At 41.0% G+C, this 25,734-nt stretch overlaps 2 protein-coding genes across 2 annotated transcripts; both read left to right on the top strand.

The window, feature by feature from the left end:
• Positions 1-10,005: 10,005 nt before the first annotated feature.
• On the top strand, positions 10,006-14,440 carry LOC139941659 (S-adenosylmethionine-dependent methyltransferase Rv2258c-like). The gene is made up of 5 exons (XM_071938256.1): positions 10,006-10,119; positions 10,973-11,179; positions 11,788-11,987; positions 12,574-12,696; positions 12,796-14,440. Exons 2-5 carry the CDS (start codon positions 10,980-10,982, stop codon positions 13,362-13,364), a joined length of 1,092 nt encoding a protein of 363 aa, XP_071794357.1. The 5' UTR covers positions 10,006-10,119; positions 10,973-10,979; the 3' UTR covers positions 13,365-14,440.
• Positions 14,441-17,609: 3,169 nt separating this feature from the next.
• LOC139942248 (S-adenosylmethionine-dependent methyltransferase Rv2258c-like) lies at positions 17,610-24,284 on the top strand. Its single transcript, XM_071939039.1, has 5 exons — positions 17,610-17,794; positions 20,025-20,231; positions 21,040-21,239; positions 22,176-22,298; positions 22,456-24,284. Exons 2-5 carry the CDS (start codon positions 20,032-20,034, stop codon positions 23,022-23,024), a joined length of 1,092 nt encoding a protein of 363 aa, XP_071795140.1. The 5' UTR covers positions 17,610-17,794; positions 20,025-20,031; the 3' UTR covers positions 23,025-24,284.
• Positions 24,285-25,734: the final 1,450 nt, after the last annotated feature.

Here is a 25,734-nt window from a genome sequence, read left to right as displayed (position 1 = left end):
ATGTTGGGATACACCAAGTGAGATACTGGTCTTTGACAATTACCAAACGTGTACCTTGCCTTTAACATTTGTATGTTTAATATGTATTAGCTTCGATGAGCAGCCATATAGTTTATTCACTTTTAGTTTTTTACCAATAAACCGATGTGTGTTAGCACTGTATCGGTACTTTCCCGAGTCCTGTGAAAAAATATCACAGGCATCAGAGTCCAGCATTCTCCAGAAGACGATCAGAGCATACTGATCGAAACGTCGAGTTAATCCAACGGTTCTTTTCAGAACCACCCCAACTCATTTAGAGATTTTTATTACATGGTGTTACCGCAAACTCTTCTATATCTTATTTCCACCATGCAAAGTTTCAAATCCTACTTATCACAGGCATGTTACTCGGGTGGGATTCGAACCCACGACCCTTGCAATTCTAGAGCAAAAAAATATATATATATTCTTTATCCCCGATGCAAATTTAACATCTACGATAGCCCTATAGTTAAAGGAACACGTTGCCTTGGATCGGACGAGTTGGTCTATAAAAAGCGTTTGAAACCGTTTGTTATGAAATAGATATGGTTAGAAAGATGTTTTAAAAGTAGAATATAATGATCCACACAAGTATCACTCAAAACTGTACGGTTTTCTTTTTACGTCGCGAACTAACACGGTCGGCCATTTATGGGAGTCAAAACTTTGACTCCCATAAATGGCCGACCGTGTTAATGGACGAGGTAAAAAGAAAACCACGCAATTTCGAGGCATATTTGTGTAGATCATTGTATGCTACTTTTAAAACATCTTTCCAACCATATGCATTTTATAAAAAACAGTTACAAACGCTTTTGTTTTGACCAACTCGTCCGATCCAAGGCAACGTGTTCCTTTAAAAACAGTTTGATTTCAGTGTGGTGCACCCATCACTCTTGAGATCTGCACGCACCCATGAGATCAATGTTGTGTTTATAACGACCTCGTATTTTTATCATCACCAACACAAATTTATCTACGGTTTACTATGCCTTATTTCCGCTAGTTCCTGACGGATGTCTGCTGTTAATTCTTACTCGTAAAGGGAAAGTATAAATTTTGTTTTTAGAACCGTTCGATTGTTTTAAAGGCACTGACACTATTGGTAATTACTCAAAATATGTATCAGCATAAAACCTTGCTTGGTGACGAGTAATGGGGAGAGGTTGGTGGTATAAAATATTGTGAGAAACGGCCTCCTCTGAAGTGCCATAGTTTTCGAGAAAGAAGTAATTTTCCACGAATTTGATTTTGAGACCTCAGGTTTAGAACTTGAGGTCTCGAAATCAACCATCTAAAAGCACACAACTTCGTGTGACAAGGGTGTTTTTTTCTTTCATTATTATCTCGCAAGTTCGATGACCGATTGAGATCAAATTTTCACAGGTTAGTTATTTTATGCATATGTTGAGATACACCAACTGTGAAGGCTAGTCTTTGACAATTACCAATAGTGTCCACTGCCTTTAAAGGCACTGGACAGCTGACAACTTTGGTAATAATATTGTCAACGACCAGTATTATCACTTGGTGTATCCCAACATATGCATCGAAGTTGCAAAAGAATAATGAAAGAAAGAAAAAAACCTTGTTCAAAAAATGTGTGTGCGCATTCTTTTGCCTAATAAAAGGCTTCAGCTGAAGTCTGTTATTATTGTGAGCGAGAAATTACCTCTTTCACGAAAACCACGTTTTACTTGATGTTACCATCAAAAATATTTGGAGTAATTACCAACAGTGTCCAGTGCCTTTAATCGTATAATTATATAATAACAAGGCTGTGAAAATTTGGACTAAATTTGGTTATTGAAGCAAGGTGCAAGGAAATGAAGAAAGAAAATCACCCTTGTTGTACAAAATAGTGTGCTTTCAGATGGGAATAAAAGGCTTCTATATAGCCAAAAGTCTCTTGTTATTTTAGTGAGCAATTACCTCTTAATACTCAAAAATTACGTTACAGAGGGAGCCGCTTCTCACAATGTCAACATCTCTCCATTGATCGTTAACAACTAAATGGTTATGCTAACAATTATTTTGAGCAGTTACCAATAGTGTCCAGTGCCTTTAAGACTACCAAGCGTAAACCATGCCCCTTAAGCGGAAGCCTAAGAACAATAACACAAAGAACAAGACATAGAATGAACCCTCATGACTCTTATCACTGGGTCATCAGCTGTTTGGTTGGTTTCCAAATTGCCATAATCCGGCTAACCTTGACACATCAAGGGTCCCCTTTATCATCCACTCCGTTGTTTGCAAAAACAAAGATGAACTCGAACTTGCAACTTTTGATGTTAATCTTATGGTTTTCTGTCCTACTTTTCAAAGACTTTGCATTATTTCTGGATGAAGAGCTATGGCATTCATGGTTTGTGCAGTTTTTACTCAATCCATACTTTTGGTTTAAACCCTACATTTCACCTGTATAGTTTGTGCTTTGCTATAAAATGACATGCAAGTTAATAAGCATACCACTAGCAAACACATCTGACGTTACACTCGTAACGCCAGAAACCTGCAATGAACCTATACGTCAGGTTCCTTCCAATTGCACCTTGACCGCGCACTCATTTTACATGGATTTTCGCAGGCAAATCATACGAGTATGTTTACATACATTTACAACAAAATCACATGCATGTACAGAAACATAAAACAAACGTTAATATTAACAGTGCCCACCGCATGCATCTGACAAACCTTTCATTGGACCAATCGAAACACTGAATAATTTAAAGCTTATGTTTCATGTTATTGTTTATCCAATTCAATCATGGTATTCAATGAAATAATTTTGGTCTGTAAATACCAGTGGCTGTCTTTAGGGGACCGGTCCACCAGCAAGTGCCACAGCGCCCTCAATGAGGAATCTATATATAGCTCATCAGTCAAGTGCTTTATTAATAAGCTGCACACAATTATTTCCATACAAAAGAGCCATAACACTTTCAATGTCTCCGAGTTAATATTTTGTGATAGTTAACTCAAACTAAACATAACTACTTTAATAATACACGTTCATTTAACTTGAGAAATGTAATCACCGGTTCGCAAATTCTTGAAAATGGGTTATCAATACAGATTAGTTATGCGACTTTAAAGGAAGAGGACACTATTGGTAAAATTGTCAAAGACCAGTCTTCTCACTTGGTGTATCTCAACATATACATAAAATAAACCTGTGAAAATTTGAGCTCGATTAGTCGTGGGAGTTGCGAGATAACTATGAAATAAAAAAACGCCCTTGTCACACGAAGTTGAGTGTTTTTAAATGCTTGATTTCGAGACATCAAATTCTAAACTTGAGGTCTCGAAATCAAATTCGTGGAAAATTACTTCTCACTCGAAAACTACGTCACTTCAGAGGGAGCCGTTTCTCACAATGTTTTATACTATCAACCTCTCCCCATTACTCGTTACCAAGTGAGGTTTTATGACAATAATTACTTTGACAATAATTACTTTGAGTAATTACTAATAGTGTCCACTACCAAAACCAATGACTTCAACAATTTTCATTTTGAAAAAATATCTGATATCTTTCCATCACGCCGGATGGAGTAGTATTGTATTAAATACAAAGTTGATAATGTTGCTAGGTGACGATGATTATGATTTGATAAAAGTGGAACATAATGTCATTTATTGATGACTTCAACAGTCACCCTCGTGCTACCACTTCGACTCCTGTGAACCGACAATACTTTCTGCACTTTCGAGTATTCGATGGGAACGACTCCGGTCTGCTCAACGCTACTCAAGGAGGCTGGAGTTGGGGGCGATGAGCTAGGTGTTGGAGAGGACTCGAACCCACTACCAAAGTCTAAGTCTGCGTAAGTGACATCACTAATGAAGCTTACAGTGCGTTGGTTCTCGTAGTCAGGCTGAGAAACAACATCGAGGATGCTCTCATAGGAGTTACCGTGGAAGGGAGTGGAATCATTTGTGCTGTGTGCTATGCAGGGATCAGTGTGGGATGTGGATGAGGATGCTGACACCGTCGGGCAACACGGTGGAGGAGAAATACCATGGGCAGGTAGTGAGAAGCTACAGCCGGGCCGATCCCACCCTGTAGCTGAGCGCTGTCGATCGCTACTCATCATGTAAAAGCTGAAGTTCTCGTACGTCCTCGTCGTGCCAGATATTATTCCGCTGTTTGTTGATCTGGGTTTGTAGAATGTCATGCACGGCGGCAATGAGTGAGTGCCACCTGGTCTTAAGCCTGATCCTGGAAGCTTCAGATTTTCGTAATTGTTTGGGCAAGTTTCACCGAGCTCGGCGTAGGTTTGACCGGTTGTGGACTCAGGCTCGGGTCTAGCTTTGTTCACAGTTTTCCCGCTCCATTCATAGTGCCTCACTCTCACATTTCTCCTGAGGAGAATTGACTCGCCAATCACACCGTTCGCAACTCGCTTAGCAACAGAGTAGCCGTAAAGTTTCAGTCCTAGTATGACAATCACGAAGAAGCCTGCTACCCCTAAGACAGTCCCAAGAAGGAAAGCATTGTTTAGTCCAATAACTGGCGAGGCAACACTCTCTGGCTGTGCCGTCTCCGGGAGCAGTGGTCTGAGAGTTGAGGGGGTCAAGTGATGCTCTTCCGCGCCGACCGTATCCACAATGAGCCTAGCACTGGCTTGCCCTCTACGGCCCCTGGAGCTGAGCACTCGGCAAGTGACGTCCGTATTGTGGTCCTTCTCTTGAACGTTATTGATCAAGACGACGCGAGAGTTCTCCTTGAAACTGTAGCGGGTCTCATTGGCGATTTGGACGGCGGCCTCCCACGAGAATTTCTGTACGCTTTCTGCGAACATCACGTTCGTGTGGCAGGTGAAGACTGCCGTAGCTCCCACTGGCACCCTGTTGTCCGTAGGGGTGACGCTTACACGCAATGGCGTCGACATTGCAATACCGTCAATTGCAAATAATTAAGAGCTAAATGAGACTTGCTCTCTGATGAAATGTTAGGATTTCAGTGAAGAGAAACTTCCCAGAATGTACTCCAGGACAATTTTGTTAAACTCCTCAAAATGAAGAAGAAGTTCTGCTCACCTTCGCGAACTCCTTGGTTCGTTAACAAAACGTCTCACCAAATTGAGAGAGGTGTTTTTCTCTCAAGTGCCGACTTTCAAAATGATGACTACCACAAGAAGAAGATTGTTTTGTCCGGTTCAGACGACCGGAACCCAGGGGTCATGTCACCAAGAAGGGGTTTTCTCAGTAAGAGTGCCGTCTGCTCATCAGGACATGGTCTAATTGAATGGTCTTTGCTTCCCGTTTGCGAGTCACTGTCAAGCACAGTATTACTTATGTGTTATTGCCCGGCACTCAAAGGAACGAACAAACTGTCACAAACCGTCGCAGTATGTGGGTGTCGTTGTCTGAAACAAGTCCCAAATGGTCGACAAAGAAAACGTATCCTTAGTAGAAATGACGTGCGTTGAGTCAAGTTTTGTGACTCAATGTTTTGTAAAGACGAAATTCACGTTACAGTATACTCAGTTCAGAGATGACGCAGCATGGATTTTCCCTCCTGGTGAAATTGCTACAGCAATGCATAATACACACAGAAGCACTCTATGTTGATAAAAAGTGAAGACATCATAACGTTCAGTGCACCTCGTGTCACCCATGACAGGGTTCGCCTTGACACGCCCATGTCACTCTATCCCGTGATTGGGTGACTTTTAACGGCGCATGGCATTGTTCCAAGCACGCTAAAATAAAACTTAGTTCCCTTATACTGCCGCCGTCCAAGCCATTTGTCATCAGCTGACAACAACTAGAACCTGACCGTTTAAACAAAGACAAGAACAACTCTGGCAATCGCGTGCGAGCACTTATCCACACTAACACGATCAAATTAGAGAAGTAACGTTAGTTATTTTTAATTACTTACTTTTAGATTCAGGTTCATGATCTAGGTTTACAAATCTTGATAAATCTCACAGCTTTAAGAAATAACCTCAACAAACAGTAGTGTCTTAAAATATGGTGCATACAAACAAGCAATTATTTACAAAGACATCAAATTATAAGTGCTGAATTATTTCCGATCTTTCATTGAAGGGATTTTTTTTACAAACCGCACATAAATTAAAGTGTGCTTGTGAAGACCTTTGGCACGAATAATGCGTAGTGTCGTTCTTTTGAGAGCTGTTGTTGTTGATGTTGATGTTGATGTTGTTTGTTTTTTGTGTTTTTTATGATGTTGATGTTTCTTGGGGTTATAACGAATTGAATCGGCGAAGGTATAATTTGTGTTGCGTGTGTTGCGCGTGTAGACTGGCATCAATGAGCGGAAATGTCAGCTTAGTGTAATGTTAATCCAAACATTCCAAGTTATGTTCAAAACTCAAAGGCCGTTTTTAAAGGTGAATTGTACCGTTCACTACAAACCCATTGTACCGGCTGCCACAGATGGGTGGTCAAACAATTTAAACACGCACTACTCTCAGCCAATGAATAGGTCTTCATTGACATTTATGACCTCACTAAAAAGGGCGCTGTTTTGGACTTGTGACGTCATATATGCAAGGGTTGAATGATATGACCCGCTTTCACTCAAACAGTCCCTCCCACATAATGTGGAGAGGGATCATGGATGGGGGGGGGGGGGGGGGGTGTGCATTACTCTAAAGGGGGCGGTGCGGGTCAAATTCGTTTGCCAGTATGGGGGTTATCATTTTTATTTTGGATGTTCCCGATTGCGAACCGTTCACTCCATTTTTGTTATAATAAAAAAAACGCATTTCCTCTTTGTTTTTGTATGTAAGTACTTATCTCGATTTTGTTTGGAGGTTGGGGGGGGGGGGTGGCATCCCCGTACGCCACTGCACGGGAGGTTTAGGATATACTCTACAAGTAGCACTTTTCCCGTTGTTTAACACAACATGATTGTGCCGAGAAGTCCATTTATCTTTAAAGACGATCCCTTGATGGGCGAATCATAACATTATAACCAGTGTTGTTTTCATCATTTATGACAGATACCTACGGGAGGGTGGGTGAGACACGTTGGCGTGTTGCGACATGTCAATAGTGCGTGGGTGACGAAGGGGGGGGGGGGGCACCACTGAGTCAGAATTGGATCAGTGGGTGACAAACAATCGGAGGCTCAAGCCTCGTATCCAATAGGCCGAGCGCTCGTGCCTTTTATCATTAGTCCTCATCAGTTGCAATAATGGTTTGCAAAAAAAAATATATATATATATATGTATAGAATTAGCTGTTTCAAACTATTCATAACACGACCAAAAGGAAATCGTATAATGCGAAGTATATTGTTACTGGGCTGATTTTGTTTTACCCTTGCATAAAGTTTTCGAAGGTTAAAGCGTTCGCAACAACAGGTAGCCGATAACTTTTTTTTTCGGTTTCAAGTGAGGTGAGAAATTATTGTGTTATGGGTTACGCGGGTAGGCCCTTCGCAATGCCAAGTGCATATAATCGTACCTTTTGCATAATACAACAAAGGGAAAACGGGAACGACAGCAGATTTCTATAATGACAGGGATAGAGATTAATATTACGATGCGTATCACCCTGGGAATGAGGACTACATGGCGGATGGAGGGGTGGACATTCAAATTCACGTCTACTAGGGGTGCGTTCGTTTAGCTGCCCTGGGTCTTCCCCGGTGTGTGGCGGTTTTTTTTTTCCAGGACGAACGTGGGTAATTATCTGCACACGTTCATCCTAGAAAGAAAAAACGCCACACGACGGGGTTGACCCAGGGAAGCTAAACGAACGCACCCATTGAGCCTCGTCTATCACCTTGACGTCCCTATCAAGCTTAACGTACATTAAGTTGACTCACAAGGGAACACGACCCCCAAAATAGCGACGGACATTGTTGACTTCCTTTTGCTAATCAGAACTGGGTATGGTAGTAAGCCAAGTAAGGTGCTTCCTCTCCAACTCCAGTCATGATTGTTATGACTTGTTTAAAACTGCATTGTCATAACATTGTCGCGGTTTACTTGTGCTTTTATGATCGATAGACTATAGTACGCGTACTACTCTGTGAGCCATTATAAATAATTAGAAGAAAACAAGCGTTTATTTGTAAGGGTTTGAAAGTTTGAAAATACGATTCCTCCTTTTTGACTGGAGGACGTTTACAAGGAGATTCAAGATCGAGACGTTATAATTTTATATCAATCCTCAATAGCAAGGTTTAGATGTTCAGGACATACAGTACACTGTAAGGTTAGGAGATTAAGTCTTTTGTGGAAATAATCCAATAGTACCTACAAACACACAAAAGTAAAAATGTCTTTTGTGGAAATAATCCCAATAGTCAATCTGTGAAAAATGATTGGGTTTGACCTAGAACAGAAATCATTTGTTGCAGGTGTTTCTTGAGGCTTGTTGATGTTAATGAAGGAAATTGGCCTTAATTCAGAGGGAGGGTATCACATTGCATCACTACCTTTTGGCTATGTCATAGTTATTTAAGGCGCTGACATAGTGGAAACTTACTCTACTGTTGCACCTCTTTTTTATGACACGTTTTTTTTTTTTACTTGGGTGATAGAAGCTATTTTCTGAGGGACTAATCTTAGTAATTCGAGTATACCTGGGATCTGTGGTTCCTAAGGTAAAATAAGAAACCGCCTACTATGAACAAAAAGAAGCCTTGACTCTCCGAGACATTGGAACTGTAATTTGGACAGGCTTGGTCCGTGGAAACCGTTTGAAACCGTTTGATATAAATTCGATGTTAGATGTGCGAACTTGACTCATGTTAGTTTACGACGTATGAAGAAAACCATGCAATTTCGAGGCATTACTTTGTGTGGATCATTATATTCTACTTTAAAAACATCTTTCTAACCACATCGATTTCGTAACAAACGGCTTCTGAAACGATTTTCATGTCCCACAACTTGACTGATCCAAGGCACATGTCCCTCTTTAATTTCTTCTATATAGCGCCCTTTTTTAGTCAACCTCTTTCACCCTCGACCCCCGTGTTACTTTTGGGGACAAAATCTTTGGGGGACAGATTTCATTGTGGACACTCGGATCCCATTACTTGTCGAGAACCCCCAGGCTGTGGTAGATTCGTAACACAATCTATATTTTGCATAACCCAAATAAGGCCTATTATTAAAAAGCATGGAGTGTTGAATAAAGATGGCTCAATGGATGCGTTCGATCAGCTTCCCTGGCCCTGGGTTGACCCAGTGCTCACTCAGATCATGCTCAGGTGAGCCCCTACAAGAGCTAATCGAATGATCACACTCGCCCTCTCGTGGTGACGGTGTCAGATGCGGACACAAGTGCATTATGCAGTAGCCTTGCTCAAGGCAGTCGCATTATTCGCTCCGAAAAGACGCCGCTGTAAACCCACCCGTATACCCTGTGCGTGGTGCGTGCGTTAACGCCGCATGGCCCACCCGTACACATACTGTCACATCGTACGACTACTGTGCTCACAAGTCATCCGCACTCGTACCACTAACCGCATGCGGAGGCCGACGCATGCGGATAGTGTACGGGGCATCGTGTCGTGCGATGTTACGCACAGTGAATACGGGTGGGTTTTTATACAGCGGCGGTCTTTTTTCGGAGTGAATAATTCGACTGCCTTGAGCAAGGCTAATTATGCAGCAGCGTCCGGGCGGACACGATTGCATATGCAAAACCGTCCGGCTGACATTATTGCATATGCAATAATGTCCTTCGGTTAGTATTGCATGGAGGATATGATTGCATGCAACAACGGCATGCACCTCAGGTCATCCCAAGTGACCCACTCCACAAGCAGGGAACTAGGGGCTGACCCAGGTGAGCTCCGCCCGGCAGGCTTGGGAAGCTAACGAACACACCCACACCCGATAGGCCGCCCTCATACGTTGAGTCGTAGGCCTACTATTTCAAGTTTTTTTTTCTCCTACCATTAAGGCTGGTTTGCTTTATACAAACGCCTTGCCTATCATGACCTAGAAATAATAATGAATCAACATGGTACATGATGTACCAATACTTCGTTTAATCCAGCTGTTTTGGGGGATTTTACTTTTCTGCCGCGGGTAACAAACTTTGTTAGTGAAACTCCAATTTCCAAACAACTGGATTACCACGATCAGGGTACGTATCGACTATGTTCTGAATCAGAAATGTGTGTGTAGGAGCTGTTCCGTTAACTTTTAAAACTCCTGTTTGTTCTGTTTTGAGTGTTATTAACACTGTTAAGTTGCGATAACGAAACCCTCCTGCCGACAGCGGGTTACGTTATCGCAACTATTGAGTGGTCTGATATTCATTGAGCTTTAGGAACATGCTCCCCTGACAGTAACATGTGAAGCTGTATCAGTAGTCATGACAGTAGAAGTGAAGTGAAATCAACGCATCCACACAACCAATGTTCAGCTCACCCCACAGGTGGGGGCTGGACTTTGTGTTTGGGTTTGAGTTCCATCTCAAGACTTGTGTCCCTGCTGCAAGACGTTTTTTTTTTCCACAGGCAGGGCCCTGCTGAACTCAGTTTCTCGTATCACTAAACTATAGATCTTAAAAGGGAGTTTGGGAAGGGTCAGGGTGTTTCTGATATAAATATGCTGAGCACATCGATTGGTCTCATTTATAAGGCAAGTAAGCATGGTAAAAGGTGATCCATTTGCAGCTCAAAATTTTGCTATTGTAGCGTGGCGTGTTCCATTTAAAAGGAACTTGAGTAACTCAATTTTAGTTAATGTTTTATATTAAACAGACCTGAAATGAAAGACTGTTGAAAGGAAGTTACTGGGGCGCTGTACTCCTTTTGTTCGAAATTTGCCAATCGGCCGTACTCTCCAAAATTTGTCATAAGCGTTCATGCGACCGATAGCCTAAATGACAAATAAAAAAAATAATAAGTACAGCACCCTAGTAATTGGGTTTACTAACTTTTACACGTGTACGTGCACATGTAACTAAAATGAATTGATCCATTTTCTTGCAGGGACATCATGACAGATTCGAATGCATCCAATAGTGTGGAGACACAGAAGGAGTTTATCGTTCGCCTTGCAAACGTTGTTGGAGATGGGCTGTTATGTGTCAGTATTGCCATGGGGATAGAGACTGGTCTTTTCCAGACGATGATCGACCTGAAAGAAGAACACAAGACGACTCAAGAGATCGCCGATGCAGGAGACTTCAAAGAAAGGTGCCCATAATTTCAGAATTCTTTTAAAATCTCCTTTAGCCTTCTCAAGTACAACAGTCAAAAAAGGGAGAAAAACAGTAATTTGTTTAACTTTGTGTGCCAGGGTTCTCCACAAGCCTTTTTGGATCGGCGAGGTGCCCATCCAAAATTTTCAAAAGACCAAATACGCCTGTTCATAAATGTTGCTCTCGGACAAAATTTTCGAGTGCCCAAACAAAAATTTAAACAAATTACTTTAAAAAGATCCGGTGTTGTCTCAACATTTCGAACAGTATACTCTGCTCGTCTTCGAGCTTTCTCCTGAAGACGAACAGAGTATACTTACTTGAAGAAGAGCAGTGTATACCGTTCTTAACATCGAGACCACACCAACGTTTTTCAGAGCCGACACTCTACCAAAAGAGATTTTACACCTGTGGTTGTACCGGCAACTTTACTATTTTTAGTTAGTTCTTATCTTATCTTAAGCGTATGATTGAATTATGTCACACTAACCCGTTAGGACAACAACACTTGCAAACTTATGGCACAAGCCGCAAATCCAGAAAGCACTTTGTGTAATTTTTAATATGTAATATATCTTTTGTGCTCCCTGCTCCAATTTTCAGATACGTAAGAGAGTGGCTTGGGAGCCAGGTGGCTGCAAAGATTGTTGAGTATGATCCTAAGGATAGAACCTACTGGCTTCCGTCGCAGCGATACGCAGTCGCCGGCACTGTCAAGGCATCTGCAATGATAATGGCTGTCCCTAATCTGTGCGCAGCCTTCTTTGATGTAGCAAAGTGCTTCAAGAAAGATGGACCTCGAGGTATGTGTGCTGTTGTTATAAATTTACAGGTTGAGAAACCTGAGAAATTAATGTTTTCTTAGATTCAGATAATTGTTGGTGACATCCAACCATTTTACTTTGAAGGGGAAATCCTATATCAAAGTAGTTTTTTATCAATAGCAGCCCCAATCAGTTCTCATTAAAGACTCTGGACACTGTTGGTAATTGTCAAAGACCAGTCTTCTCACTTGGTGTATCTCATCATGCATAAAATAACAAACCTGTGAAAATTTGATATCAATTAGTCGTTGAAGTTGCGAGATAATAATGGAAGAAACCAACACGAGTTTCTGTGCTTTCAGATGCTTGATTTCGTAACCTCAAAATCTAATTCTGAGGTCTCAAAATCAAATTCAAATATTTTAGTGAGAAATTACTTGTTTCTCAAAACTACTATAAACAGCTCTCCATTGATCGTTAACAAAGTGAGAGTACTGGTAATTGACAATTACCAAAGGTGTCCAGTGCCTTTAACATTAAACTCCAGGATAAATCACAATAGTTAAAAGTACATGTGAATGTAGATGTTCAACTAACAGATATTTTTGCTTGTGTTACCCAACAGGTGTTTCATATGATAAGTACGCCGACTTTGATGAGTTAATGGCAGGAATGAACCAAGAGTTCTTCAAGGACTGTTTGATCCAATCGTTCCTCCCTTCAATGCCTAAACTGCACCAGCAACTCCGTAAGTATTTACAACACCCCCCTGGCAAGAAGATGTCACAGAAGGCCTTTCCTCAAGAAATCAGTTATTAATCTCTCACATGTTCTCATTAATAAACAGAGGATGGAATTAAAGTACTGGAAATCGGATGCAGCCAGGGGATGTCCACTAGAATTATAGCCCAAAACTTCCCCAACAGTCAGGTGTACGGCATCGACATCACCGAGTCTGGCATCAAAGAGGCACAAGAAAAAGCCACCGAAGCGGGATTGGGTAATGTCCATTTCATTGTCATGTCGGCAACTGTCCTGCCCTCTGATTGGTCGGAAACGTTTGATTACGTCTTCGTGCATAATGTTCTTCACGACCTTCCTTATCCCATGAAATCGCTCCACGAGATTATGCGTGTCTTGAAGAAGGGAGGAACCCTGTCGGTCATAGACACTGCCACCTACTCTAAGCTGGAAGACAACGTAGCCAAGATTCCGACCTTTGCGAGAAAAGGCTATGTTCTCAGCATGATGAACTCCGTCCCGACGTCACTAAACAACGTAGATGGAGCGGGTCTGGGGGCAATGTGGGGGCGCGAGAAAGCTCAGGAAATGATGAAGGCAGCCAACTTTGATATTATCTCAATAAGTAGTATTCCTAAATCAACCTCTCTTCATTATCAATGTCAAAAAATGTAACTGATATTGAGATTCTGAACTCTTCAGTATTAGTAGTAAACTTTCAAGTATTTATTCCTATTGAATGCTGGTAACACTAGCCTAAGTCATTGCACATTTTTACTGTTGCTCCATTTGTTTTCGTCCAGATATTTCTTTCTTGCATTATGCTTATCATAAATCGTCACGGTACCTGCTGTTAATATATAGGATTCGAACTGACTCTAGCTACCGGGCAATCTCGATAGTCTTGTTGGTTAGACACTGCTCTAGAATTGCAAAGGTCGCGGGTTCGAATCCCACCCAATTAATATGCCTGTGATTTTTTCACAGAGGTCGGGGAAAGCACTGAGTTTACATTGCTAACACACATCGGTGTATATGGGTAAAACCAAAGTTAATCATTTATCCTGATGACAATTTTCATCTATTATATGATTGTTAACGGCCCTATTCCCATAAGTTTTGTACACAGACATTTTTATCTTATATACTTACCGATGTTCTTTCAATTAATAATAATAATAACAATAATAATAACCCATACCAAAGTTATAATAAACCATACCAAAGCTTAGATCATGTAATTAAATATTATAAAACATAAATAGCTGAACAGAATTAATTTATTTATTTATTAAGGCATGATTGCCTTATCAGTATTACAGCTCTGCTATTTTTTAGGGCCCTGCACCCCTGTGTAAACAGTATCAATTAAAATAGTGAATAAGTAAATTACAGAGCAATAAGTAAATAAATATGAAAAGTTAAGTAATCTGAATAAAAGAGAGGAGAGGCAAATATTTAAGAGCCAAGGCAATCTTTTTTGAAAAAAAAAAACTAGAATAGACAAAACTTAAAGACAGTAACCATAAGAACATCAAGATTCTGGCTAACCAATACACACATACAAATTGGACTCTAAAGTTTTAAACTCATCAGTACTGTAGGGGGAGGTACAAATGTAAGAGATTGTACAGAGGAAATGCATGACAAAATTGTAAATGAGGCATCTAAAAATAAATGTCAATATTAACAAGGTAAAAACAGAGATTTGAAATGTTTAAGTATTCCACGATGTGAGTGATTACATTGTTTGTGGCTGTAAAACTTATCCCTTTAAAAAAATATTCATTATGAGGACTGAGGAATTGGTAGCTCAAAACGAAAATTTTTGACAGTTAAAAAGGTATTAAATTTAACCCCACTTTTCATTGCGCAACGGATCCCTCACGCACGCCACCCAGGCGTAAATGAAAAATTGAGTGACATAGCGAGCAGCAATTGTCAAGACTATCATTAGAGTAGACCCGAAAATTGCTTATTTTTGCCATGATTTTGACACTTTGTAAATATTTGAAAGTGCCTGTTTCTCTATGTATACATTATGTCAACCATTCTATAAATAAAAAGAAGCCTTGACTCTCGGAGACAATGGAACTATTATTGGACAGGCTTGGTCCGTGAAAATCGTCTGAAACCGTTTGATATAAATTCGATGTTAGATGTTTTAAACTAGAACAATTATTTATTAGGCCCATTCGATTCACACAACATGCCTTTGTGGTTTTCCTTTGTACTTTGCGAATTTGACTCCATGTTAGTTTACGACGCATAAAGAAAACCATGCAATTTCGAGGCATTACTTTGTGTGGATCATTATAATTCTACTTTTAAAACATCTTTCTAACCACATCGATTTAGTAACAAACGGCTTCTGAAACGATTTTCATGGCCCACAACTCGACCGATCCAAGGCACATGTCCCTCTTTAATTTCTTCTATATAGCGCCCTTTTTTAGTCAACCTCTTTGACCCTCGACCCCCGTGTTACTTCTGGGGACAGATTTCATTGTGGACACTCCCATTAATGTACTTATCGAGAACCCCTAGGCTGTGGTAGATTCGTAACACAATCTATATTTTGCATAACCCAAATAAGGCCTATTATTTAAAAGCATGGAGTGTTGAATAATTATGGCTCAATGGATGCGTTCGTTAAGCTTCCCTGGCCCTGGGTCGACCCGGTAGCCCCTACAATCGCTAATCGAACAATCACACTCGCCCTCTCGTGGTGACGGTGTCAGATGCCATTGCGTCCGCCATGCAATACTGCCGCGCCGGACACTTTTGCATATATATTTTATTGACCAACAGCGGGTTGAACTCAGTGTTGCTAAAATGACTGTGGAAAGATTTGTAGTAGAGAAATATAGACAGTCATTCAAAATTCTTCTCTGTCTAAGGGGTGGAAGTTTGTATACATAGGTCAAGATAATCCAAGTAATAAACAGTGCCATTGTTTAGTGTCCTGAAAACGAAACCAAACTCATTCTAGTCTGTGTGCTTGATGGGCTGAAATAGAGTTATATACAATAGTACAACATTCAAGATTAGGTCTGATGAGAGAACAAAACAAGGAGGTACGTAAAACATGCTCATTCTTTAACGAGCGAAAGTTACGCCATACTAAACCACTCATGCGGTTGGCTTGAAAGTGAGTCTGCTGTCAATAAAAATACCAAGATCTTTCTGGACATCAACACGAGTAAGAATATTATCACCTAAGGTACAATCAAATTTGACAGGCTTCTTCTTAAGAGTCGGGGTTAAAAAGCTACATTTGTTAACGTTAAGAAAAAGACGCCATGTTTTAGACCAGTCAAGAATTCTATCTAAGTCAGCCTGTAAAGAAATAGGATCGGCTGAGCTGTGCAACCAATCTGACGAAAAGCCTTTAGATCATCAGCATATAGTAAACATTGATTACTTAAACATTCAGGAAGATCGTTAACAAATAATGCAAATAAGAAGAGGTCCTAGAATAGAACCCGGTGGAATTCCAGAGGGCACTGTTTTCCATTTGGAAGAAAAACCATCCACAACTGCTCTATGTTGTCTGCCAGTTAGATAACTGTAACAAAATTAATACATTTTGGATGAATATTGTAGGAATTCAGTTTGTACAAAAGAAAATCATGGTTGACTCGATCAAATGCCTTGGAAAAATCAGTATATATAACCTCTAACTGCTCTCTCTGATCAACAGCACGGTATGCCCCCAGTAAAAGTGAAGTAAGGTTTGTGGAACAATCCCTTCCAGAGACAAAACCGTGCTGTTGCTCAGAAATCGCAGGTCGAACATGGGCAAAAAAATCTGCTCCCATAGTATTTTTTTTATAAACCTTGGCTACCTGAGGGATTAATGAATTGGCCTGTAGTTAGAGACACTTGACTTTTTACCAGCCTTATGGAATAGGAACAAGGTTGCTGAAAAGATGCTATGTTCTCCGGAGTAGGATTGGACTTCTTGCGGCGAAATGCTCGGCGAAATGCTCCGCGATATGCAATCGTGTCCGGGGCTATGCAAAAGCTTTCCGGCGCCACATCTACATGACTGTATAATGTGTGCGCGCGTAAGCGAGCGTGCATGCACTGAACCTGTAATATGCAGCATGAATATCCACGTATTATGACTGATGCAGCAAATACCCTTTCCCATGTCATTCATGACATGCACTTAGCTTGTAAAACAAAATGGCGAACGTGTTCTGTCGACCAAGGGTGTTTAATTTACTTCTAGGACGGTTTTGCACGGGGCGGACACAACTGCATATGCAAATGTGTCCGGGCGGACACAAGTGCATTATGCAGTAGCCTTGCTCAAGGCAGTCGCATTATTTGCTCCGAAAAGACGTCGCTGTAAACCCACCCGTATACCCTGTGCGTGGTGCGTGTGTTAACGCCGCATGGCCCACCCGTATACATACTGTCACATCGTACGACTACTGTGCTCACAAGTCATCCGCACTCGTACCACTAACCGCATGCGGAGGCCGACGCATGCGGATAGTGTACGGGGCATCGTGTCGTGCGATGTTACGCACAGTGAATACGGGTGGGTTTTTATACAGCGGCGGTCTTTTTCGGAGTGAATAATTCGACTGCCTTGAGCAAGGCTAATTATGCAGCAGCGTCCGGGCGGACACGATTGCATATGCAAAACCGTCCGGCAGACATTATTGCATATGCAATAATGTCCTTCGGTTAGTATTGCATGGAGGATATGATTGCATGCAACAACGGCATGCACGTCAGGTCATCCCAAGTTACCCATTCCACAAGCAGGGAACTAGGGGCTGACCCAGGTGAGCTCCGCCCGGCAGGCTTGGAAAGCTAACGAACACACCCACACCCGATAGGCCGCCCTCATACGTTGAGCCGTAGGCCTACTATTTCAAGTTTTTTTTTCTCCTACCATTAAGGCTGGTTTGCTTTATACAAACGCCTTGCCTATCATGACCTAGAAATAATAATGAATCAACATGTTACATGATGTACCAATACTTCGTTTAATCCAGCTGTTTTGGGGGACTTTGCTTTTCTGCCGTGGGTAACAAACTTTGTTAGTGAAACTCCAATTTCCAAACTACTGGATTACCACGATCAGGGTACGTATCGAGGATTATGTTCCGAATTTGTGTTGTGTGTGTAGGAGCTGTTCCGTTAACTCTTAAAACTCCTGTTTGTTCTGTTTTGAGTGTTCTGATATTCTTTGAGCTGTAGTTAGCCCTGGTAGTGGTGTAGGACGTCAGTCAGTGCATGGTCAGTGCCACTGCACTGACGTCCTGGGTATAAAGGTTCTTTACAATGCGAACACAAATTCGACTACAATTTTCATTATTTTTTACCTGATTTGAACAGTTGAAATTCCATTCATATATTCTTAGTGTCCCTTAGCACATTTTCAATTAGTGCACACCTAACAATTATATCCATGGAAGAAATTATTGCCGAAAATAAGCAGAAGTTCTGCACTGGCAATGTGATCATCATGTACCAATTTATAGTGTGAGCTAAAGTGCGCATGGCTTTGAGTATAGTGCCGTTATTGGCCATACGTCGGGTGCAATCAATGAATATGACCCTTTTTAAATTTGCGCAAGCCAGTCGTGCGTTCAAAAAAAGCAGAGGAAAATGAAGTTTGCGCCGTAACAAAAATGCTGCATGCGCAAATTAAGAAAGACTGTCACATCTCCAGCCGCCACGAGAGGGCGGTAGTGATCAATGCAAGAAAGTGTTTACAAGCAAGTCCGTTCTCGACGTGCGAGTGGGAAACTTCAATTTCAATTTGCTTTTCACAAAATATGAACACCAAATGAAAAAAATCAACAATTTTAAATAAAACGATCTTGGAGTTCCAACTACAACTTGTAGTTGGAACTCCAAGATCGTTTTATTTAAAATTGTAGTACAAGGAACATGTGAGGAAAAGTTCAGCTTCCTGAGTTTAAAGCCATTGGACCCTTTCGGTACAGAAAAAAAAAAAAAAGTTCACAGATTTACAAATAATTTACAGGGTTTACAGAAGGTAATGGTGAAAGACTTCTCTTGAAATATTAGTCCATGAAATGCTTTACTTTTTGAGAAAACGGTAAAACAATATAAATTCTCGTTAACGAGAATTACGGATTTGTTATAAACACATGTCATGACACGGCGAAACGCGCGAAAACAGGAGTGGGTTTTCCCGTTATTTTCTCCCGTCTCCGATGTCCGATTGAGCCTAGATTTCCACAGGATTGTTATTTTATATATAAGTTGTAATACACGAAGTGTGGGACTTGGACAATACTGTTTACCGAAAGTGTATAATGGCTTTAAGTAGATATATTTTTAAAAAAAATTACAAATTTTTTCGCAATGGTACGGAACCTTTATACCCTGGACTCCGTCGCGTTGCCTGCAACGGAGGAGTCCAACTTGGGCTAAGCTGTAGTATCACTCAGTACAGTAGTCTGACAGTGGTATGGTAGTTAAAGGAACACGTTGCCTTGGATCGGTCGAGTTGGTCTTTGAAAAGTGTTTGTTATAAAATGCATATGGGTAGAAAGATGTTGTAAAAGTAGAATACAATGATCCACACAAACATGCCTCGAAATTGCGTGGTTTTCCTTTTACCTCGTCGACTAACACGTCGGCCATTTATGGGGGTCAAAATTTTGACTCCCATAAATGGCTGACCATGTTAGTTCGCACAGTAGAAGGAAAACCACGCAATTTCGAGGCAAACTTGTGTGGATCATTGTATTCTACTTTTAAAACATCTTTCCAACCATATGCATTTTATAAAAAAACGGTTAGGCCTACAAACGCTTTTGTTTTGACCAACTCGTCCGATCCAAGGCAACGTGTTCCTTTAAGTGAAATCAACGCATCCACACAACCAATGTTCAGCTCACCCCACAGGTGGGGGCCTATAATAAAATGGAGTTTGGGAAGGGTCACGTGTTTCTGATAAGCTGAGCACACCGATTGGTCTCATAAGGTGAGCAGGGTGATCCATTTGCAGCTCAAAATTCTGCTATATTGGGATGGTGCAGCGTGGCGTGTTCCATTTAAAAGAACTTGGAGTTGGATATCTCAATTTTAGCTAATGTTTTATATTAACCAGACCTGAAAAACTGTTGAAAGGCTAGACCCAGTTACTGGGGCGCTGTACTCCTTTTGTTTGAAATTTGCCAATCGGCCGTACTCTCCAAAATTTGTCATTAGCGTTCATGCGACCGATAGCCTAAGCTAAATGACAAATAAAAAAATAAAAAAATGCAGCACCCTAGTAACTGGGCCTACCTCACACGTGTAGGTGTAACTAAAATGACTTGATCCATTTTCTTGCAGGGACATCATGACAGATTTGAATGCATCCAATAATGTGGAGACACAGAAGGAATTTACCCTCCGCCTTGCAAACATTGTTGGAGATGGGCTGTTATGTGTCAGTATTGCCATGGGGATAGAGACTGGTCTTTTCCAGACAATGATTGACCTGAAAGAAGAACACAAGACGACTCAAGAGATCGCCGATGCAGGAGACTTCAAAGAAAGGTGCCCATAATTTCATAATTCTTTTAGAGGGAAGGTACACAGACCTACCAAGTCTCACGCACTAGGCGTAGGCGTGAGACTCACACATTTTGGGCTCTGTCTCACGCTCACATGCACAGGAACCATTTTCTCACGCATTGGGGCCAGACCGGGAAATTGTTTTAAAATAACAACAATGCATTTGCCAAATCGTGCTTGTGTGTACAAAACACGCAATCTACAAAGTTTGCACAATCTTCGGATTGCACGCAGTTTATCAGAATCATCAACTTGAGCTGCTGTACAAACAGAGCGCAAATTTGCAGATTGGGCACCCTTTGGCTCTTCCAGCAGGTTCAGCTAATATTCGGCGGAGCGCAAAACGCTTATTGGGCATAAGTTTGTCCCGATTCGTTTGACAAATCTCACGCAAAGCTGGCCTCTGGACTTGACATCTCTGGATACACCTTTGGTAATTGTCAAAGACCAGTCATCTCACTTGGTGTATCCCATCGTAAGCATAAATAACAAGCCTGTGAAAATTTGGGCTCAATCGGTCATCGAAGTTGCGAGAAAATGATGAAAGAAAAAACATCCTTGTTGGACGAATTTGTGTGCTTTCAGATAGGAATGAAAGACTTCCAGCTATTTATTATTTTAGTGAGAAATTACCTCTTTCTCAAAAACTACGTTACTTCAGAGGGAGTTGTTTCCCACAATGTTAGGAACAACACTTGCAAACTTATGGCACTAGCCGCAAATCCAGAAAGCACTTTGTGTAATTTTTAATATGTAATTTATCTTTTGTGCTCTCTTCTCCAATTTTCAGATACGTCAGAGAGTGGCTAGGGAGCCAGGTGGCTGCAAAGATTGTTGAGTATGATCCAAAGGATGGAACCTACTGGCTTCCGTTGCAGCGATACGTAGTCGCCGGCACTGTCAAGGCATCTGCAATGACAAGGGCTATCCCTAATCTGTGCGCAGCCTTCTTTGATGTAGCAAAGTGCTTCAAGAAAGATGGACCTCGAGGTATGTGTGCTGTTGTTATAAATTTACAGGTTGAGAAATCTGAGAAATTAATGTTTTCTTAGTTTCAAATAATTGTTGGTGACATCGAACGATTTTACTTTGAAGGGGAAATCCCAACTCAAAGTAGTTTTTTATCAACAGCATGCCATTGGACCCTTTCGCTACAGGAAGAAGAAAAAAAAGTTCACAAATTTACAAATAACTTTCAGGGTTTACAGAAGGTAGTGGTGAAAGACTTCTCTTGAAACATTATTCCATGAAATGCTTTACTTTTTGAGAAAACAGTGAAACAATATCAATTCTCGTTAACGAGAATTACGGATTTTTTTTGAACACATGTCATGACACGAAATGCGCGGATACAGGGGTGGGTTTTCCCGTTGTTTTCTCCCAACTCCGATGAACGATTGAGCCTAAATTTTCACAGGTTTGTTATTTTATATATAAGTTGTGATACACGAAGTGTGGGCCTTGGACAATACTGTTTACCGAAAGGGTCCAATGGCTTTAAAGGCACTGGGCACTGGACACTGTTGGTAAACTGTTGTTAAAGACCAGTCTTCTCATTTAGTGTATCTCAACTATGCATAAAATAACAAACCTGTGAAAATTTGAACTCAATTAGTCGTTGAAGTTCCAAGATAATAATGGAATAAAACAACACGAATTATTGTGTGCTTTCAGATGGTTGATTTCGGGACCTCAAAATCTAATTCTGAGGTCTCAAAATCAAATTCACATATTATAGTGAGAAATTCCTTGTTTCTCAAAACTACTATAAACAGCTCTCCATTGATCGTTAACAAAGTGAGAGTACTGGTAATTGACAATTACCAAAGGTGTCCAGTGCCTTTAACATTAAACTCCAGTATAAATCACAATAGTTAAAATGTAGATGTTCAACTGACAGATATTTTTGCTTGTGTTACCCAACAGGTGTTTCATATGATAAGTACGCCCACTTTGATGAGTTAATGGCAGGAATGAACCAAGAGTTCTTCAACGACTGTTTGATCCAATCGTTCCTCCCTTCAATGCCTAAACTGCACCAGCAACTCCGTAAGTATTTGATCACACTCCTCTCATAGAGAAACATTTCACCTCGAAGAAAGAAAAACTAACAACACCCCCCCCCCCCTGGCAAGAAGATATCACAGAAGGCCTTTTCTCAAGTAATCAGTTATTAATCTCTCACTTGTTCTCATTAATAAAACAGAGGATGGAATTAAAGTACTGGAAATCGGATGCAGCCAGGGGATGTCCACTAGAATTATAGCCCAAAACTTCCCCAACAGTCAGGTCTACGGCATCGACATCACCGAGTCTGGCATCAAAGAGGCACAAGAAAAAGCCACCGAAGCTGGATTGGGTAATGTCCATTTCATTTTCATGTCGGCAACTGTCCTGCCCTCTGATTGGTCGGAAACGTTTGATTACGTCTTCGTGCATAATGTTCTTCACGACCTTCCTTATCCCATGAAATCGCTCCACGAGATTATGCGTGTCTTGAAGAAGGGAGGAACCCTGTCGGTCATAGACACTGCCACCTACTCTAAGCTGGAAGACAACGTAGCCAAGATTCCGACCTTTGCGAGAAACTGCTATGTTCTCAGCATGATGAACTGCGTTCCGACGTCACTAAACAATGTAGATGGAGCGGGTCTGGGGGCAATGTGGGGGCGCGAGAAAGCTCAGGAAATGATGAAGGCGGCCAACTTTGATATTATCTCAATAAGTAGTATTCCTAAATCAACCTCTCTTCATTATCAATGTCAAAAAATGTAACTGATATTGAGATTCTGAACTCTTCAGTAGTAAACTTTCAAGTATTCTTTCCTATTGAATGCAAGTAACAAAAGCGTAAGTCATTGCACATTTTTGCTGTTGCTCCTATTGTTTATGTCCAGATATTTCTTTTTTGCATTATGCGAATCGTTATTAAATCGTCGCGGAACCTGCTGTTAATATATAGGAATGAAGTGCCTCTAGCTACCGGGCAATCTCGGTGGTATGACACTGCTATAGAATTGCAAAGGTCATGGGTTCGAATCCCACCTAATTAATATGCCTGTGATTTTTTTTACAGAGAGCGGGATACATCGGTGTTGGGTAAAACCATAATTAATATTCTTTTTCCCTGAAGAAATGTTCATCTATCAATACAAACCACAAGGGAAACTGACTGAGTAAATTTGTAAATGATTTTCGGGGTTGAACAAAGAATTGACTAGAGTTGGATTCGAACCAACGACCTTCGGATTAACGTGCCGGCGCTCTACCAACTAAGCTATCTATATTGGCAGTGTCCCTATTTTGTCAATATCTTTGTTTGGGGGTGCCAGTCAGAAGCCATACAACCGTTAACTGCGGTGTAGCCAGGGATCACACCCAAATTACGATACAACCTGGGAAGCGGCAGCTAGGCGATCACCTACATCATGATTTTTAATGGCCTTATTCCCATAAGTTTTGTACACATAATTTTTTATGAGATTATCTTATACTACTGATGTTCTTTCTATTAATAATAATAATATAATCGTATTTTACAAAGGATACAAAGCGCTGAGTATTTACTATTACAATCTATAATTATATATACCATATCGAAGCTTAGATCATGTAGTTAAATTATTATAAAAGATAAAAAGCTGAACATAATGTTTTCAGTTTTAAAGCTGCCATTTATTAGGGTCCAGTGTATAAACAGTAAAATATAGTAAATTAGTAAATTACAGGGCAATAAATAAATATGAAAAGTTAAGCAAATAATTATAGAATAGCTAAGGCTTTCTTAAAAAAAATAAAAATAAAAATAACACTAGGATAAATAGAAACTTAGTTGGTTTTGCTAACAAAACCGTTGCTGGCAGTGTAAGCTCCTTATGTAACCCACCATATACATAAACTGAGTAACCTGGAGAAGTTTTAGATGAATCAGCCGTCTGGGTCACGAGAGACTAGTGAAAAACCGATTACAACTTTTGCATTGCATCGATGCCAAAATAAAAATGAATAAAATGCTCACTGAGCGCTAAACTCCAATCGCGAAGTTTGATTTTTTATTTCTTATCAAATATGACATATCAGATAGAAATAATTCAAGGGATGTTTCTACTATTATAATCATTAGACCATATAAGTTTTATGTAAATATGTGATCTTCACGATTTTTGTTTCTTACCAATCAGTAACAATCCGAGTATCAAGATTCTGGCTAACCAATACTATACACACTACAAACTGGACTCTTAAAGTTTTAAACTCATCAGTACTGTAAAGGGGGGGGGGGCCTTAAAGATTGTACAGAGGAAATGTATGACAAAAAAAAACCCAGATTTTAATTGAAAAGAGGGATTTTATTACATTTGTATGCGGCTGTTGAACTTATCCCTTAAAAATTCATCGTGAGGATTCTGAGGAATTGGTAGCTACAACGAAAGTTTGTGACCGTTTGCGCAAACGGATCCCTCATGCACGCCACACCCAGGCCTAAATGAAAATTGAGAGTAGCGAGCAGCAATTGTCAGGACTACCCGTGTAACCTGACTAGACCCTTGTTAATTTTGGTCATGATTTTGACACTTTGTAAATAATTATTTACGTTCCGGTGCCTCTCTGTATACATTCTGCCAACCCTTCCTGGACAGGTATGACGACATCTGGACATTGAGAGAGATGGCGGCCGGTATGACAGGAAACTCTGCCTCCAAACCTCTAGACTTAACTCAAGTGCCAATTCCGTGCCAATCTCAGCAAAACTACTGCTTTGCGATGTTCTGCATTCCCCAACCTGTTCTCGGGACCACAATAGCTACATTTTGACGGCGGTCGGTATGCTTGGGGACCTCCCGCACCAGAACGGGACTTGAATCAAGTCTACCAACTCCCCGTTCCCCGGTGTGGCAGGAGATTCTGTTCTCCCGGAGATTAATTGGTGCTCCCATTATGGCGAACTGTGCACGAACAAGTTCTGATAGCGCCATCTCTTGAAACATCCTCCTACAGCCCTTCCCCTGCGGACAGATTTCCCCATGACACTCGACTGGGCCCCTGTCTTTATCCGCAAGGGCGCTCCGTCCCCCACGAGCGTGACGTGAAGACCCGGTCCGTTATTAAAGTACGACCGAGGAGGTCTGCGGGGCTGTCGCCCGACCGCGGTGGGGGCCCGGCACGGGGCCCCGACTGGGTGGGAAAGACGGTGTTCTGGGAGCACGGCAAAGTGCAGATTCACGAGCCTCGAAGAATGACGTCAGACGTTCAGGCTATACCATGACACCTGTAAAATAACAAAAAAAGTGAATTAATCAGATAGCGCCCTCTGATGACTCGACCTCCTTCAGCGACATAATCTGGGCGACAGATTTCCCGAGGACACAGCATACGATTTTTTTGCCGGAAATTGATAAACAAACACTAAAAAACACACACCTTGAAGTTCTTTCGGTTCATATAATTTAAAATGTGTAGTTATACTTTGATGACCGAGCAGAAA

The sequence above is a fragment of the Asterias amurensis genome, chromosome 9 (genome assembly GCF_032118995.1).
Source record: "Asterias amurensis chromosome 9, ASM3211899v1".
Lineage (NCBI taxonomy): Eukaryota > Metazoa > Echinodermata > Asteroidea > Forcipulatida > Asteriidae > Asterias > Asterias amurensis.
Note: the sequence above shows the minus strand (reverse complement) of the source record. Positions and strands in the feature narration are given on the sequence as shown.

What these genes read in the sequence shown, in the direction of transcription:
- LOC139941659 (XM_071938256.1), top strand. Translation starts at nt 10,980, where the DNA reads ATGACAGATTCGAATGCATCCAATAGTGTGGAGACACAGAAGGAGTTT. An exon ending in GCAGGAGACTTCAAAGAAAG is followed by an intron (nt 11,180 to 11,787) that starts GTGCCCATAATT and finishes TCCAATTTTCAG; the next exon opens with ATACGTAAGAGAGTGGCTTG. An exon ending in TAAACTGCACCAGCAACTCC is followed by an intron (nt 12,697 to 12,795) that starts GTAAGTATTTAC and finishes ATTAATAAACAG; the next exon opens with AGGATGGAATTAAAGTACTG.
- LOC139942248 (XM_071939039.1), top strand. Translation starts at nt 20,032, where the DNA reads ATGACAGATTTGAATGCATCCAATAATGTGGAGACACAGAAGGAATTT. An exon ending in GCAGGAGACTTCAAAGAAAG is followed by an intron (nt 20,232 to 21,039) that starts GTGCCCATAATT and finishes TCCAATTTTCAG; the next exon opens with ATACGTCAGAGAGTGGCTAG. An exon ending in CAAGAAAGATGGACCTCGAG is followed by an intron (nt 21,240 to 22,175) that starts GTATGTGTGCTG and finishes GTTACCCAACAG; the next exon opens with GTGTTTCATATGATAAGTAC.